At 46.9% G+C, this 15,298-nt stretch overlaps 1 protein-coding gene across 2 annotated transcripts in view; it reads right to left on the bottom strand.

Annotated features, from left to right (window-relative positions):
- IL6ST (interleukin 6 cytokine family signal transducer) overlaps positions 1–15,298 on the bottom strand; it is a 21,021-nt gene extending 5,723 nt beyond the window's left edge. Inside the window, exons 1-7 of one of the 2 annotated variants that reach the window (XM_072135885.1) lie at positions 15,146–15,298; positions 9,039–9,101; positions 8,021–8,329; positions 5,411–5,543; positions 4,965–5,051; positions 2,397–2,563; positions 2,118–2,254 (exon numbers count right to left, since the gene is read on the bottom strand). In XM_072135885.1, coding sequence (XP_071991986.1) covers positions 2,118–2,254; positions 2,397–2,563; positions 4,965–5,051; positions 5,411–5,543; positions 8,021–8,329; positions 9,039–9,090 — 885 coding nt within the window. In that variant the 5' untranslated portion in view covers positions 9,091–9,101; positions 15,146–15,298. The remainder of the gene's footprint in view (positions 1–2,117; positions 2,255–2,396; positions 2,564–4,964; positions 5,052–5,410; positions 5,544–8,020; positions 8,330–9,038; positions 9,102–15,145) is intronic. The other variant, XM_072135892.1, reaches the window with a different exon arrangement.

Here is a 15,298-nt window from a genome sequence, read left to right as displayed (position 1 = left end):
ATCTGTATGTAGAGAGGAGCTCTCCCCCTAGTGGTGGCTGCACAAATCTGTATGTAGAGAGGAGCTCCCCCCCGAGTGGTGGCTGCACAAATCTGTATGTAGAGAGGAGCTCTCCCCCTAGTGGTGGCTGCACAAATCTGTATGTAGAGAGGAGCTCTCCCCCTAGTGGTGGCTGCACAAATCTGTACGTAGAGAGGAGCTCTCCCCCTAGTGGTGGCTGCACAAATCTGTACGTAGAGAGGAGCTCTCCCCCTAGTGGTGGCTGCACAAATCTGTATGTAGAGAGGAGCTCTCCCCCTAGTGGTGGCTGCACAAATCTGTATGTAGAGAGGAGCTCTCCCCCTAGTGGTGGCTGCACAAATCTGTATGTAGAGAGGAGCTCTCCCCCTAGTGGTGGCTGCACAAATCTGTATGTAGAGAGGAGCTCTCCCCCTAGTGGTGGCTGCACAAATCTGTATGTAGAGAGGAGCTCTCCCCCTAGTGGTGGCTGCACAAATCTGTATGTAGAGAGGAGCTCTCCCCCTAGTGGTGGCTGCACAAATCTGTATGTAGAGAGGAGCTCTCCCCCTAGTGGTGGCTGCACAAATCTGTATGTAGAGAGGAGCTCTCCCCCTAGTGGTGGCTGCACAAATCTGTATGTAGAGAGGAGCTCACCCCCTAGTGGTGGCTGCACAAATCTGTATGTAGAGAGGAGCTCTCCCCCTAGTGGTGGCTGCACAAATCTGTATGTAGAGAGGAGCTCTCCCCCTAGTGGTGGCTGCACAAATCTGTATGTAGAGAGGAGCTCTCCCCCTAGTGGTGGCTGCACAAATCTGTATGTAGAGAGGAGCTCTCCCCCTAGTGGTGGCTGCACAAATCTGTATTTAGAGAGGAGCTCTCCCCCTAGTGGTGGCTGCACAAATCTGTATGTAGAGAGGAGCTCTCCCCCTAGTGGTGGCTGCACAAATCTGTATGTAGAGAGGAGCTCTCCCCCTAGTGGTGGCTGCACAAATCTGTATTTAGAGAGGAGCTCTCCCCCTAGTGGTGGCTGCACAAATCTGTATGTAGAGAGGAGCTCTCCCCCTAGTGGTGGCTGCACAAATCTGTATGTAGAGAGGAGCTCTCCCCCTAGTGGTGGCTGCACAAATCTGTATGTAGAGAGGAGCTCTCCCCCTAGTGGTGGCTGCACAATCTGTATGCAGTGAGCTCCCCCTAGTGGTGGCTGTATAATCTGTATGCAGTGAGCTCCCCCTAGTGGTGGCTGTATAATCTGTATGCAGTGAGCTCCCCCTAGTGGTGGCTGTATAATCTGTATGTGAGAAGCTTTCCCTAGTGATGGCTGTATAATCTGTATGTAGTGAGGAGCACCCCATAGTGGTGGCTGCATAATATGTAGGTAGGAAACTCCCCCTAGTGGTGGCTTTATAATCTGTATGTAGTGAGGAGATCCCCCTTTTGGTGGCTGTATAATCTTTATGTGAGGAACTCCCCCTAGTGGTGGCTGTATAATCTGTATGTAGTGAGCTCCCCCTAGTGGTGGCTGTATAATCTGTATGTAGTGAGCTCCCCCTAGTGGTGGCTGTATAATCTGTATGTAGTGAGCTCCCCCTAGTGGTGGCAGTATAATCTGTATGTAGTGATCTCCGCCCTAGTGGTGGTTGTATAATCTGTATGTAGTGAGCTCCCCCTAGTGATGGATGTATAATCTGTATGTAGTGAGGAGCTCCTCCTAGTGATGGATGTATAATCTGTATGTAGTGATCTCCCCCTAGTGGTGGTGTATAATCTGTATGTAGTGATCTCCCCCTAGTGGTGGTGTATAATCTGTATGTAGTGAGCTCCTCCTAGTGGTGGTGTATAATCTGTATGTAGTGAGCTCCTCCTAGTGGTGGTATATAATCTGTATGTAGTGAGCTCCTCCTAGTGGTGGTTGTATAATCTGTATGTAGTGAGCTCCCCTAGTGGCGACTGTATAATCTTTGTACAGAGATCTCCCCCTAGTGGCGACTGTATAATCTTTGTACAGAGATCTCCCCCTAGTGGTGAATGCTATAAGAGTTCTTTCCAGTACATACACATTATACAAAGAAAACAATGATGTTTCCGTTTTACAGCAGAGGCCACCTATTGCTACTTACCTCGCTCCACTCACTGCTTCCTTTGGGCCGGTATCGGAGGTTGTATTTCAGATTTTCCATGGGATTTTTCCATTCAATCCTTAAAACTTTCTCAGCCGCGGTGGAAACGCTGAGGATGTCAGGAGGATCCGGCTTCACTGCAGCCATAAAGGGGAGAAGAGAAGATACGGGTTCCTAATCCATTGGGTTCATGCTACACGCTTATCTCCTGTTGTATCACAAGACATGTCCTGCACTTCTCATCACTGATACAAACAGATGGAATATATGAATATTTACCAATGGTGATTATATCGAAGACCACAGGGTCAGAGGTCGCTTGGCCGAGGGCATTCTCAGCTTCTACTTCGAATGCGGTGTCAATGTACACGCTGAAGTCCGGGTAAGTAAAGACACAGTAATGGCTCCCCTCTTTAGCTACACAATTTTTCCGCTCCTGTGATGCCCTGAAAACCAAGAAAAAACTCCAAAAATTTAAGGTCCATTCCGCTGTGGTGCGGAGCTGCTCTTCCATCTATAATTGGGAAGAAGAAGATTTAATCATGTTCAACCATTAAAAAGGAGCCGAGCCCATACATTGGTGAACGCAGACTCGTCCCTTCTCCATCCTCCCCATTGTGGGCAAGTCCTGCCCTTGTAGCTGCCGAGTACAGGTGGAAGGTGTGACTGAGCGCATGACAGCAGCGCTAAAGCCTTTATTTTATTTTTCACTTTTTTGCCATCACCTCCAAACAGTTGTTTTGTATTCAATTTAGCCGTAGTGGGGGGCTTGTTGTTTGTGGAGTGCATTGCAGTTTTCAGCGGCACAAGGTTTTCCTAGATTCACGCTCCACATTGTCAGCATGCAAGAAGAAGGGTCTTTGGACAAATGAGCCATGTTAGACAAAAGTAATACCGTATTTTTCAGACTATAAGGCACACTGGATTATAAGGCGCACCATCAATTATTGCCTGCTAAAATGTCTAGGTTTATACATAAGGCGCACCAGATTATAAGGATGAATGACCAGCAGGTGGCAGACCTGTGCGCAGTTCAAGGCAGCTGTTGTCTGTAAGTACGGTTCATATATAAGGCGCACTGGACTTTAAGGCGCACCTTTGATTTCTGATAAAATCAAAGGATTTTTTGTGCGCCTTATAGTCCACAAAATACGGTAATATCATTGTGTAGGGCACTTTAAAATTTATACATTTCCTGTTTTCACATTCGTCTTCAAAGAGAAAATGTGTTTTTATTGTTATGCAAATTAACTTATAGATAGATTTAGCTAGGCTAGGCTGCACCTTTCTTTTTATACCACCCAGCAAACATTGATACCTCCAAAATTGCTCTACAGTAGTCACAGCCACACCCCAGTGCGCAGAGAAGCTAATTGACTTGAAAGAGAACCGGTCATGAGCACTTGGTCTAGTAAACCAAATCAGAATACTGTGAAGCAGCGGAGAACTTTCTAGTTTATGTTTCTTTCATGGCCCAGTGTGGTGGCATCATCCAGAAAATCAACTTTGAAGTGAGAGGTAAATTGGTGGTATAAAGTCAGGGAGGAGGAGAGTAACACTGAAGTCAGGGTGAAGAACTCCCTCCTCTGTGACTGACATCATGCATCCAACTTCAGGAAAAGAGAACTTGACTTCAGTGTTAAAATCTCCGTCTCATTAACTTTATACAACCAATTTACATGTGACTTCAAATTTTCTGGATGATGCCACCAAACTGGGTCATGAAATAAACGTGATCTGGAAGGTGTTCAGCTGTATGACAACATTCTGGTAGTGGTTCATTAGGGCACTTTCTGCTGACAGGTTCTCTTTAAGAGCGCGTTCACACAATGCGTTTCAACTATGTTTTAAGACGCAATCCAAGACTCCAACCCTGATCACATGTTGAGGTAACAATGCGTTTCCATCGCATTTGCTAAACGGGATCGAAACGCAATGTTACCTCAGTATGTGATCACGGTTGGAGTCTTTGCGTTTTAAGATGCAATTTAAATTGCATTGTGTGAATACGACCTCGTGTGACAGATCTCTGAGAAAAGGAAAGCTATGTCTGAAAAGATTATTTTTATGTATTTGGATTACATTTTTACCAAAAATCTTTGCATCTTATATATTATATAGTATATGCCAATACCAAACCACAGCCACTAAAAGAGCGACCCGGGCACCCGGAATGTCATTTTTAGGTGCCATTTGCCTCTGCTTTGCAGATTTTAAAAATATCTTAGTCCGTATTCTACATAATTTCAGTATTTTACATTGCCCTGCCAGCAGCGTGTCGTGAGTCCCCAGGGAGGGGCAGCTGCAGCCTCTGTGCCTTTGTCTCCTCATACATTCTTCTTCCCCTCCCTCACCTACCTGCTCAGTGCATATGACAGGAAGGGGGGAGGAAGCTGACACGGGTACAAATAGGCTGCAGCCTTTCTGGGACTCACCAACCTCCCTGCTGGCAGGGAGCCAGGTAATGTGAGTTAAACTTATATAAAGTAGTGAAACCATTCAGAATGCTGACAAAGCATGGCAGAGACTATTGGAACCAGTCATCAGCTAAAATGACATTCCCGATGACAGGTTCAACAAATGACCACAGCATCTAAGGGGTTGAACAACTGGGTTGCAGTCCTGGGTATGAAATAGACAATTTAAACTGTAGCTTCCCAGGAAAAGTTTCTGAAATATCCACAGCCGCTTCATTGTAGACATCTGTGGGGGTGATATCCACACCTAATCCTAATGTGTTAAGATTGAATTAATGGAATAAGTTGTAGTAGGATGAATGATCACTGAGTGGAGGGAAACATGGTGGGATTATGATGGAAGCAATTTATTGCGGAGAGACCACCTTACCTGGACACAGATGGTCTCTGTATTTGGGGGTAGTCAGATGGAGAAGGGGTTAGGTTCTCAGTGTTATTGACCAGCTGCGGTCCCAGCCTACAGATCAGCGGGGAAAGAGAAGCAGATACGAGAGGAGAGAGCCGAAGGTTAAAAAAGCGGAACAAACAGGAAAAAATGTGGGCAAAAAATGGTTAAAAGGAGGCAAATACACGGATACAATACAGTATGGTCTACAAAAAAACACACACACACACAAAAAAAAAACAAAAACAGCACAATACTGCCCCCTGGGGAAGGGATTGGGGATAAAGGCAGAGGGGTAATTATAACATGGATATAAGCTATGAAAGAACTATGAGCACAGTGGATCAAATGGCATCTGTAGCGCTTACATCCCACCAGCAGGGGGCAGAATACAGATCGAGTATGACCAATAGGCTCTGCTCATAATTTACCAGAATTGTTTGAGAGTGTAGGTGGTGGTCACGGTGGTGGGCTCGCTGCTGCGCCTTCCCGGATCCCATGAACAGTTCACAGTCCTCAAGTTGTAACAGATGCAGCTCAGGTTCTCGGGCTTCTCTGGAGGATCTGGAATTTTGAAGAACACTAGATAAATCAGGGCGAAGGGGTCCATATCTCTCACATTACACCTACAGGATCACTGACATTATCCATGTAACTTCTTCCCTTTCCAATGCAGTATTTCTTCTTTTGGGGTTTGTTTTTTATAGAATGAGCTGCATTTTATTTTAGAGGCAAAGATTCCGGGTATATTGCTTCACACTCTTCACCACTTACAATGCAGTGTGCTAGGTCTCCAAGTCAAACCCTACATTGGAGGCTTCTTATCACCTAATAGGTGCCGCAAGATGGCACTTGTAGGGGGCCCTGATGCCATTGTCACTCATCAGGCTATACATGATGTGAATATCAGGGACTCAACCCCTTAGATGCCACGGATGCTATTTATTGCAGCAACTAGAATTAAACTGCTGATCAGGCACGACCCAGTGTTCTATTCAGTGGTTTTTTTTATTTTAAATTTGCATATTTTCTATAGCTAATTCCAAATACAGAAGGCAGGCGGACAGGCGGTTCATGGTTTTTAACCTTTGAGCTACAACTGGCAAGAAATTCGTAAAAAAAAAAAAAAAAAAAAGTAAAAACAAAACTTAAGTAAATAAAATAAAGTTAAAGATTAATCCCCCAAATGGCTAAAAGGACAAAACTAAATACAGAGTAAATAAAAGAGTCTGCAGTGTGTATCTACTACACGGTTCATAGAGGGGTTAAAGGGGTTGATAACTTGCTGCCAAATAAAAACTTATTTTGCGTAATGGAATTACAAACTCCTGTTACGTGGGGTTTCAGCGTCTTTGTTGATAAGAAGTTTCTCTTCCTAAACTGATATCAAGGACAAGAAGGGGATTGCAACTCAGGCCTCTTGGCCTAAAAGCCTCAATAGCAATCTTCTTCATTAAAGCTACCAAATACTTCTATATGTAGATGGGGAGATGGAAAGGTAACGATATGCAGATCTCCATTCACCATTATTATATGCAAGTAATGCAGTAGGATAAGCAAATCTCCACTAAGTGAACTCATGGTCCATCACACTATAATGCTACATCCGATGCTAAGGGGTCATATATCTAAATCCTGTCTGAGATGCATTATAACAGCTGCCCATAATATACAAAAGGCATCTCTCGATCCACGTGGGAGTACTGACACGAGACTACCCCCATGTACATAGAGGAGAGGGAGCAATGTGAGAGTGCTAAGAGGAGACTACCCCCATGTACATAGAGGAGAGGGAGCAATGTGAGAGTGCTAAGAGGAGACTACCCCCATGTACATAGAGGAGAGGGAGCAATGTGAGAGTGCTAAGAGGAGACTACCCCCATGTACATAGAGGAGAGGGAGCAGTGTGAGAGTGCTAAGAGGAGACTACCCCCATGTACATAGAGGAGAGGGAGCAATGTGAGAGTGCTAAGAGGAGACTACCCCCATGTACATAGAGGAGAGGGAGCAATGTGAGAGTGCTAAGAGGAGACTACCCCCATGTACATAGAGGAGAGGGAGTAGTGTGACAGCGCTGAGAGGAGACTACCCCCATGTACATAGAGGAGAGGGAGCAATGTGAGAGTGCTAAGAGGAGACTACCCCCATGTACATAGAGGAGAGGGAGTAGTGTGACAGTGCAGAGAGGAGACTACCCCCTTGTACATAGAGGAGAGGGAGCAGTGTGAGAGTGCTAAGAGGAGACTACCCCCATGTACATAGAGGAGGGGGAGCAGTGTGAGAGTGCTGAGAGGAGACTACCCCCTTGTACATAGAGGAGAGGGAGCAGTGTGAGAGTGCTAAGAGGAGACTACCTCCATGTACATAGAGGAGAGGGAGTAGTGTGACAGTGCTGAGAGGAGACTACCCCCTTGTACATAGAGGAGAGGCAATTGTCCCTGGGCACATAAAGGAGATGGAGCAGTGTGAGTGCTGAGAGGAGACTGTCCCTGGGTACAGAAGTGAAAGATGACTACACCCATGAACATAGAGGAGAGGGAGTAGTGTGACAGAGCTGAGAGGAGACTACACCCATGTACATAGAGGAGTGGGAGCAGTTTGACAATGCTGAGAGGAGACTACCCCCTAGTACATAGAGGAGGGTGAGCAGTGTGACAGTGCAGAGAGGAGAGGTAATTGTCCCTGGGCACATAAAGGAGACGGAGAAGTGTGAGAGCTGAGAGGAGACTCCTCTGGGATACAGAAGGGAGATGACGAGAGTGCTGAGTAGAGACTGTCCCAGAGAACAGTAGATGGAGCAGTGTGAGAGGGCTAAAAGGAAACTACACCCGTGTACATAGAGGAGAGGGAGCAGTGTGAGTGCTGAGAGGAGACTGATCCTGGGTGCAGAAGTGAGGGGGGACATTTCTTGCTAGGGCAAAGCTAAGTGTTGGTGGAACTATATCAAGATCGTTTATTCCATCATGTGAGAAAAGTCTAATTTGCAACTATTTTATTCTGTGCTGGGCAACCCCAATACACAAAAGTACAGGTCCACTTACATCCCAGCGTGAAGAATATTCCGTGCAGAGTCACCTCAGCCTGTCCGTAGTTGAAGAAGGAGCAGATGAGGCTGTTGTGTGTGGACAAGTCGGGCTGGAAGGTGACGCTGGACACAGAGTCATTGACCACCGTGTACTGACTCTCCGGAATCAATGAGTTCCCGACCTTCCAGAAGATTTCCTTGGAGGTGGCCGTGTAGCCCTCCTTACGCAGACATTCCTGGTCTAGGATGCAGAACGCCGTCAGGTTTGTGCCCAGCTCCACAGCGGGTGACTGGGGGGTGATATAGGCGCAGGACATGGAGCCATCTGAAAACACAACACGAAGAGGCGCGTTACTACTGACAATATCCTGGCACATCAGTATCTCACTATGTACTGCTGAAAGGGATCTCATCAGTGACCCCTTTACTGCCGTGGACCACCAGGGATATGACCAGTTACCACTTTACTTCCCTAGACCACTAGGTATATCCGCTAGGACACCAGGGAAGTGATCAGTAACCCATTTACTTCCCTAGACCACTAGGGATATGATTGGTAATGCCTTCACTCCCCTGGACACCAGGGATGTAATGAGTAACCCCATTAATGCCCCAGACCCACCAGGGTTGTAATTAGTCATGTCGCATGGGAGATGTTATTAGTGGCCCCATCTCTGTCATTGACAATCAGGAAACACCATTTTTTGTCTTAGACCTCAAGGGATTTTTATCATAACTCCCTTTCCTAGGCTAGACCCCCCCCTGGATCAGTAACTGTGTCCCTGCTATGTAGAAATAGACTATTAGTATCTCTGACCCTTCACTGTGCTGGACCACCAGGGATGATATCAGCAACCTCTGACCACCACATCCATGCTTAGACTGAGACATTTCTAGATTTTTAGGAAATTCTCAAGAAACTTTGGGAGCCACATGTTTTGAGTACCTCGCTGGACTGTACATTTACTGTCAGACATGAACCCTGTGAACTATGACCTAAGGTCATAATCCAGAACACCAGTGCTATCACTTACCTGAGGCGAGGACGAGGCTCCAGAGGACACAGAGGGTAAGTGGCCGTCTCATTGTGACAGAATCTGAAAGACAGAAGGTTCAAATTTTGCTTATATGTTGTATTACAGCTCAGTCGCAGGGCTCCCGGGAGCTGGAGGAAGAACAAGCCCCTCGGGTGTCAGCCCCCTACTATTCTGCCATGGCTGGGGGGCGCTAGAGGCAGAGCTGCATCCCCTGCACAATGGAATATTAAGTGTCACATCAACAAACAGGAAACTGTCAGCAAGTGAAAAGAGGAAAAACACGGCACCCACGGAGTAGTGTGCGAGAGCGTAGCGAGGTTACAGGCAGAGGGTGAGGGGGGGGGGGGAGCGCTTTAATAATTTCTTGTACACTAGGAACATAAAAATAATCTGAAGCGCGGTTTGTTATGCCTCTGTGGTTTATGAACGCAGGAAGCGCGGCCATCAGGAGCGGTCTGGGGGTTACTACAAAAGGAGCACAAAACCATCACATAGGCACAACATACCGACACATTCTTAAAGGGGCAGTCTAAAGAAGAAATTTAAAAAATTCCTTTTTGTACATTTTATTTTTTTAAAGTTAGGTGATATAACAATAATCACTGGGGCGCAGAAAAAACATAGTAGAACTACAGAGAATACGCATGGAAGTCCTCCAGGTCCAAACACACAGGAGTCCGGAAATACAGGACACAACCCCTGCAGCACCTCATAGATACACAATACAGGGGGTGACAATTTTGGGGTTTCTGTGTCCAATGCAGAAATGACCGACTCAAGCGCAGGAGAATCACTGCAAGATAAGGGACAGCGACAATCAAAAGGAAGTAGAACGTTCCGGCTGAGGGCAAAACATTTCCCAGAAAACGAGGAAGGGAATTGCAAAACATAAACATAGAGGAACGCAAGATGCCAGGAGGGAGCACAGCGGTCACAGATTATATCACAGACTACAGATCCATAACATCACCAAGGGAAACCAGCACCAATGTAACATGGGGAACAGTGAGTGCAGCTCCAGAGGATAATATAGGATGTAACTCAGGGTCAGTACAGGATAAGTAATGTCATGTATGTACACAGTGACTGCACCACCAGCAGAATAGTGAGTGCAGCTCTGGGGTATAATACAGGATGTAACTCAGGGTTAGTACAGGATAAGTAATGTCATGTATGTACACAGTGACTGCACCAGCAGCAGAATAGTGAGTGCAGCTCTGGGGTATAATACAGGATGTAACTCAGGATCAGTACAGGATAAGTAATGTCATGTATGTACACAGTGACTGCACCAGCAGCAGAATAGTGAGTGCAGCTCTGGAGTATAATACAGGATGTAACTCAGGATCAGTACAGGATAAGTAATGTCGTGTATGTACACAGTGACTGCACCAGCAGCAGAATAGTGAGTGCAGCTCTGGAGTATAATACAGGATGTAACTCAGGATCAGTACAGGATAAGTAATGTCATGTATGTACACAGTGACTGCACCAGCAGCAGAATAGTGAATGCAGCTCTGGAGTATAATACAGGATGTAACTCAGGATCAGTACAGGATAAGTAATATCATGTATGTACACAGGGACTGCACCAGCAGCAGAATAGTGAGTGCAGCTCTGGAGTATAATACAGGATGTAACTCGGGATCAGTACAGGATAAGTAATGTCATGTATGTACACAGTGACTGCACCAGCAGCAGAATAGTGAATGCAGCTCTGGGATATAATACAGGATGTAACTCAGGATCAGTACAGGATAAGTAATGTCATGTATGTACACAGTGACTGCACTAGCAGCAGAATAGTGAGTGCAGCTCTGGGGTATAATACAGGATGTAACTCAGGGTCAGTACAGGATAAGTAATGTCATGTATGTACACAGTGACTGCACCAGCAGCAGAATAGTGAGTGCAGCTCCAGAGGATAATACAGGATGTAACTCAGGATCAGTACAGGATAAGTAATGTCATATATGTACACAGTGACTGCACCAGCAGCAGAATAGTGAGTGCAGCTCTGGAGTATAATACAGGATGTAACTCAGGATCAGTACAGGATAAGTAATGTCATATATGTACACAGTTACTGCACCAGCAGCAGAATAGTGAGTGCAGCTCCAGAGGATAATATAGGATGTAACTCAGGATCAGTACAGGATAAGTAATGTCATGTATGTACACAGTGACTGCACCAGCAGCAGAATAGTGAGTGCAGCTCTGGGGTATAATACAGGATGTAACTCAGGATCAGTACAGCATAAGTAATATCATGTATGTACACAGTGACTGCACCAGCAGCAGAATAGTGAGTGCAGCTCTGGGGTATAATACAGGATGTAACTCAGGATCAGTACAGGATAAGTAATGTCATATATGTACACAGAGACTGCACCAGCAGCAGAATAGTGAGTGCAGCTCTGGGGTATAATACAGGATGTAACTCAGGATCAGTACAGGATAAGTAATGTCCTGTATGTACACAGTGACTGCACCAGCGGCAGAATAGTGAGTGCAGCTCTGGGGTATAATACAGGATGTAACTCAGGATCAGTACAGGATAAGTAATATCATGTATGTACACAGTGACTGCACCAGCAGCAGAATAGTGAATGCAGCTCTGGGATATAATACAGGATGTAACTCAGGGTCAGTACAGGATAAGTAATGTCATGTATGTACACAGTGACTGCACCACCAGCAGAATAGTGAGTGCAGCTCTGGAGTATAATACAGGATGTAACTCAGGATCAGTACAGGATAAGTAATGTCATGTATGTAGACAGTGACTGCACCAGCAGCAGAATAGTGAGTGCAGCTCTGGGGTATAATACAGGATGTAACTCAGGATCAGTACAGGATAAGTAATGTCATGTATGTACACAGTGACTGCACCAGCAGCAGAATAGTGAGTGCAGCTCCAGAGGATAATACAGGATGTAACTCAGGATCAGTACAGGATAAGTAATGTCCTGTATGTACACAGTGACTGCACCAGCAGCAGAATAGTGAGTGCAGCTCTGGAGTATAATACAGGATGTAACTCAGGATCAGTACAGGATAAGTAATGTCATGTATGTACACAGTGACTGCACCAGCAGCAGAATAGTGAGTGCAGCTCTGGAGTATAATACAGGATGTAACTCAGGATCAGTACAGGATAAGTAATGTCATGTATGTACACAGTGACTGCACCAGCGGCAGAATAGTGAGTGCAGCTCTGGGGTATAATACAGGATGTAACTCAGGATCAGTACAGGATAAGTAATGTCATGTATGTACACAGTGACTGCACCAGCAGCAGAATAGTGAGTGCAGCTCTGGGGTATAATACAGGATGTAACTCAGGATCAGTACAGGATAAGTAATGTCCTGTATGTACACAGTGACTGCACCAGCGGCAGAATAGTGAGTGCAGCTCTGAAGTATTATACAGGATGTAACTCAGGATCAGTACAGGATAAGTAATGTCCTGTATGTACACAGTGACTGCACCAGCGGCAGAATAGTGAGTGCAGCTCTGGGGTATAATACAGGATGTAACTCAGGATCAGTACAGGATAAGTAATGTCCTGTATGTACACAGTGACTGCACCAGCGGCAGAATAGTGAGTGCAGCTCTGGGGTATAACACAGGATGTGGGTTGGGTTGTGTGACAGATATTTACACAACCTGAAAACAAAAGAAATTATTATATTACAAAATAGAGAACCACAGAACAACTTCCCGCTGACATTACAGTGCAGTCAGTGTTGTCATAGGGTCGGGGCAGCAGCTGGTGGTTGGTTGTGATTGCGGCTTGTGCAATCATACAGAAGGTCCTGGTGTACACAGACAGTACAGCAGAAATTTCATAAATGGGTCTGAACCAGAATAGTGCCGGGGCCCAGTACTGACCATGTAGTGACATGGCAGAACCGGGGGCACGGAGTCCAATGTGGCACGTGGAGGGCAGGGGAAATAATCAGCAATTTCTTGTAAAAAATTTGGTAAAGCTGGAGAGGCAGGAGGAGGGGTAGGTAGTAACCACCGGGTGCGGATACAATCACTTCTGAAGAATTCAGTATGCGTTACAGTGTGTCAGTGCAGCAGCCTCTACTTCCTCTGCAGGGGGATGACTTATTCTGGGAAGAGATGACCAATGCTCAGAACACGTTCACATGTAGCTGGGTCGCCCCTGATTTATACCACTACACTGATGCATCATGGGAGGCAGGAGACTCCTGCTCTTGTGTTAGGTGTGCTCTCCATCACCATACAAGGTATAAGGTGGCAGTGATTTTGATATAACATGCACAACCCAGCTTTCCCAAATCCCAGAATGGCAGTGAAAGCTGGCTCATATATATTGGCAGCCACCCAGCTTTCCAAAAACCTGGTTATGAAATCGTCATGTGCCCAGCCCCTGCCACTGAGAGAGCCTGCCACGACACCCGCCACTGAGAGCGAGCCCCCCCAGAAGCCAACCACTGAGAGAGAGCCGCCACCGAGAGCCCCCCTGAAGCCCACAACACCCGCCACTAAGAGAGCGCCATGACACCCAACACAGAGAGCCCGCCACAGAGAGAGCCCGCCACTGAGAGAGAGCACGCCACTACACCCACCTGCCACTGAGAGAGCCCGCCACCGAGCAATGAATCAGAGAGGAAAGCGCGATCGGATTGGACGGTAGTGGAAGCTTCTGCTCTCATTTCTTATGTGCAGGCAGAAACATTGCTTTGTTCGTACCACTGAGCGCCACACATCATCAGTACAACATAATCCCCAATAATACCCCATTACCAGTACAAGACCCCCAACTCCTCTGGTGACATATGACCTGACTTGTGAGGGGTCGTGCACTTTCAGCAAGTTATTAATATTGATTGTGTAGTAAAAGAAAATATACAATATACTTTCCGTATCAATTCCTAGATCTCTGCTTCCTGTCATTCTATAGGTCAGTGATGGCGAACCTTTTGGAGACAGAGTTCCCAAACTACAACCAAAATCCACTTATTTTCCCGGGAAGTGACAACGTGGCATTTTAAGCAGTAACTTATTGCTACCAGTTCTTCACCAACATTCAACTGAATCGCCCCCCTGAGGCCACCAATGCAGTTTAAAGAAGGAGGGCAAATTCAGACTCTCCTTGTAGCTTCTTTCTAGGGTCTCTCTGTAGAGGAAAAATGGTGGGTCCAGCAGGAGGATGTCCAAAAATATTGCAGTTCTGTCAACACCTTCTTATTTTTCTTGCAGTTCCTAACAGCCAATGAAGTGTCGCTTTAAAATAGCGCTGAGAGCAGCATCTGTTAAGTTGCCTGGGACTTGGTGGATTTGGTGCTATTTGGTGAGCTCTGTCCTGAGGGGACGGTCTGAGTGCCCACAGAAATGGCTCCAAGTGCCACCTCTGGCACCCGAGCCATAGGTTCGCCACCACTGCCATAGGAAGTATCATCCTTTACTTCCTGTGGATAGAAATCTGTCCAGGGTAAAGTAATGTCACACAGGTGCACAGCTCGTTATATTTCCCTGGTCATGTGATGTCACACAGGTGCATGGCTGGTTATATCCCTGGTCATTTGATGTCACACAGGTGCACAGCTCGTTATATTCTTGGTCAGGTGATGTCACACAGGTGCACGGCTCCTGTGTGACATCACTTCACCACAAAGTGGGGCACATATAGTGGTCAGCAATCCGGGGGGAGGGGGCCAGTGGTCCACAGTGGGGGGCACATATAGTCCTGGGGTCAGCGCCCTGCAGTGGGAGGGGTCACATAAAGTCCTGGGGTCAGCACCCTGCAGTGGGAGGGGTCACATATAGTCCTGGGGTCAGCGCCCTGCAGTGGGAGGGGTCACATATAGTCCTGGGGTCAGCGCCCTGCAGTGGGAGGGGTCACATATAGTCCTGGGGTCAGCACCCTGCAGTGGGAGGGGTCACATATAGTCCTGGGGTCAGCGCCCTGCAGTGGGAGGGGTCACATACAGTCCTCGGTGAGCTCTCTGATACATTGATTTCAGGCGCCAGTGACAGCTATGCGACCCCCAGGACAGCAGTCGCGCAGCTTTCCCAGGAGCTCATACACAGCGTTTACATGTCCCTACCCGGGCCGGGGGTCACTTACCTCCCTCACAGTCCGCCCCGCGCTCCCCGTACACATCCTGGGCCCCGACTACAGGAGAATAGCGGAGCCCCGCACCACGTGACTTCCCCAAAGACAAGACAAGCCCCTCCCCGTGTCACGTCACTAGGAGCAGGAGGCAGCCGGGAGCGGGGA

The sequence above is a fragment of the Engystomops pustulosus genome, chromosome 1 (genome assembly GCF_040894005.1).
Source record: "Engystomops pustulosus chromosome 1, aEngPut4.maternal, whole genome shotgun sequence".
In the NCBI taxonomy this organism is placed as follows: domain Eukaryota; kingdom Metazoa; phylum Chordata; class Amphibia; order Anura; family Leptodactylidae; genus Engystomops; species Engystomops pustulosus.
The sequence above is the reverse complement of the archived record's forward strand: the minus strand, read 5'-3'. Positions and strand labels throughout refer to the sequence as shown.